The sequence below is a fragment of the Carassius carassius genome, chromosome 35, assembly GCF_963082965.1.
Source record: "Carassius carassius chromosome 35, fCarCar2.1, whole genome shotgun sequence".
NCBI lineage: Eukaryota > Metazoa > Chordata > Actinopteri > Cypriniformes > Cyprinidae > Carassius > Carassius carassius.
Window position 1 is genome coordinate 23,487,802 of NC_081789.1, and position 1,989 is coordinate 23,489,790.

Below are 1,989 nucleotides of genomic sequence, written 5' to 3' on the forward strand. Positions count from 1 at the left end.
GACCACTTAATAGGCAGCATTGTGGCTATCATTTTAAGACAAGTTGCCTTCTTGCATATCAAAAAGATACCATAAGTGAGCTTATTATCATCTAAGCATCGTTTTTTGAGCATCATATGCAGCTTAGGCTACTACCTAGACCGGTAGCATTTTTGGTCATTTAAGTAAGATGCCTACCTGAGGGTCTTAGGTGCTCAAGCAGCATTTTTAAACCTCATAATGGGCTCACTATCTACCTAGACATCGTTTCAGGGATGAGTGTGTGCTGCCTAACTAGGCATCAGGGAGCTGCCCTGTCTACTTCAGCATCACAGGCATCATTTCTGAGCTTCGCGTCCAAAACATCTGTGACCGTGAGCTGATCGTTTAGGCAGCTGGGGAGGATTTGAGACACGGCTAATGATAAACTGCTCCTCAGTGACTGACCTGCTCTTTTCGCTTCTGCCAGCGGCCGCAGGGACTCTCCTCCACGATCTCACTCTCATCCTCGCTCTCTTCTTCCTTCTCCTCGGATCCAGAGTTTCTCTCCTGGACGGACATAGTCATTATATGTCACGGAATGACCGTCGCACAAACGCCGCGCAGCCGTTGCGAAGGAAACCGCTCAAAACAGCGTTGAAATGACGCGCTGCTGTGTGGACGTCCGCGCGAGATGACTCAACGTTCAATACGCCACAGTCCAGGGACATTCTTTTCTGTCAGCAACAACTGATGTCGGTAATTTTTAAAACCAATGAAATGGTGAAGAAATTACAAGACGCTTTCCCTGTTGAAAATAAGAGTTCAGTAAGAGTTGTTAAAAATAAAATGTCCTCTCATTCAGCAGTTTACCGCTTTAAAACGACACACATATCGAGCGCCACTGTTGGCTCACAGATTACCGTAATGACTGGATAAAACACGATTAACAACGTACATCACCAAACCGTGTACAATTTCAAAATGAGTCAGAGATAATCACAAAATAACACTCACACACACACACACACACACACATATATATATACAGTGGGGAAAATAAGTATTTAGTCAGCCACCAATTGTGCAAGTTCTCCCATTTAAAAAGATGAGAGAGGCCTGTAATTTTCATCATACAGTAGGTACACATCAAGAAAAAATCCAAAAAATCGCATTGTAGGATTTTAATGCATTTATTTGCAAATTATGGTGGAAAATAAGTGTTTGGTCACCTACAAACAAGCAAGATTTCTGGCTCTCACAGACCTGTAACAAGTTCTTTAAGAGGCTCCTCTGTCCTCCACTTGTTATCAGTATAAAAGACACCTGTCCACAACCTCAAACAGTCACACTCCAAACTCCACTATGGCCAAGACCAAAGAGCTGTCAAAGGACACCAGAAACAAAATTGTAGACCTGCACCAGGCTGGGAAGACTGAATCTGCAATAGGTAAGCAGCTTGGTGTGAAGAAATCAACTGTGGGAGCAATTATTAGGAAATGGAAGACATACAAGACCAATGATAATCTCCCTCGATCTGGGGCTCCACACAAGATCTCACCCCGTGGGGTCAAAATGGCCTCAAGAACGGTGAGCAAGAATCTCAGAACCACAAAGGGGGACCTAGTGAATGACCTGCAGAGAGCTGGGACCAAAGTGACAAAGGCAACCATCAGTAACACACTAACCTACTAAACTAAAAGTTAAAATACCTGAAACTGAAATAAAATTACTTAAAAATAAAACTGAGAAAAAAACTCACTACTAAACAAAATCCTACTAACAATTACTAAAAATTAAACACATTTACTAAAACATTAACTAAAACTTCAAAACAATATAAAAGCTTAAAATGATAGATAGATAGATTTTAGACTTTTTAAATTTGTTATCATTTTACACGCAGGTATATCTTTAGCAGGTCCATAGGGATTGTGTCTTTTTTTTTTCTTTTTTTTTCTTTTTTGCGCACTCATCATCATCTGATGTCAAGGTTTTCTTGTCTACCGAGAGATTTTCAAGCATATCTTT

At 40.9% G+C, this 1,989-nt stretch overlaps 1 protein-coding gene across 2 annotated transcripts in view; it reads right to left on the minus strand.

Annotated features, from left to right (window-relative positions):
- LOC132116269 (nuclear receptor-binding protein 2-like) overlaps positions 1 to 897 on the minus strand; it is a 21,165-nt gene extending 20,268 nt beyond the window's left edge. Inside the window, exon 1 of one of the 2 annotated variants that reach the window (XM_059525029.1) lies at positions 427 to 897. In XM_059525029.1, the coding sequence (XP_059381012.1) occupies positions 427 to 546 (120 nt within the window). In that variant the 5' untranslated portion in view covers positions 547 to 897. The remainder of the gene's footprint in view (positions 1 to 426) is intronic. The other variant, XM_059525028.1, reaches the window with a different exon arrangement.
- Between the last annotated feature and the right edge of the window lie 1,092 nt (positions 898 to 1,989).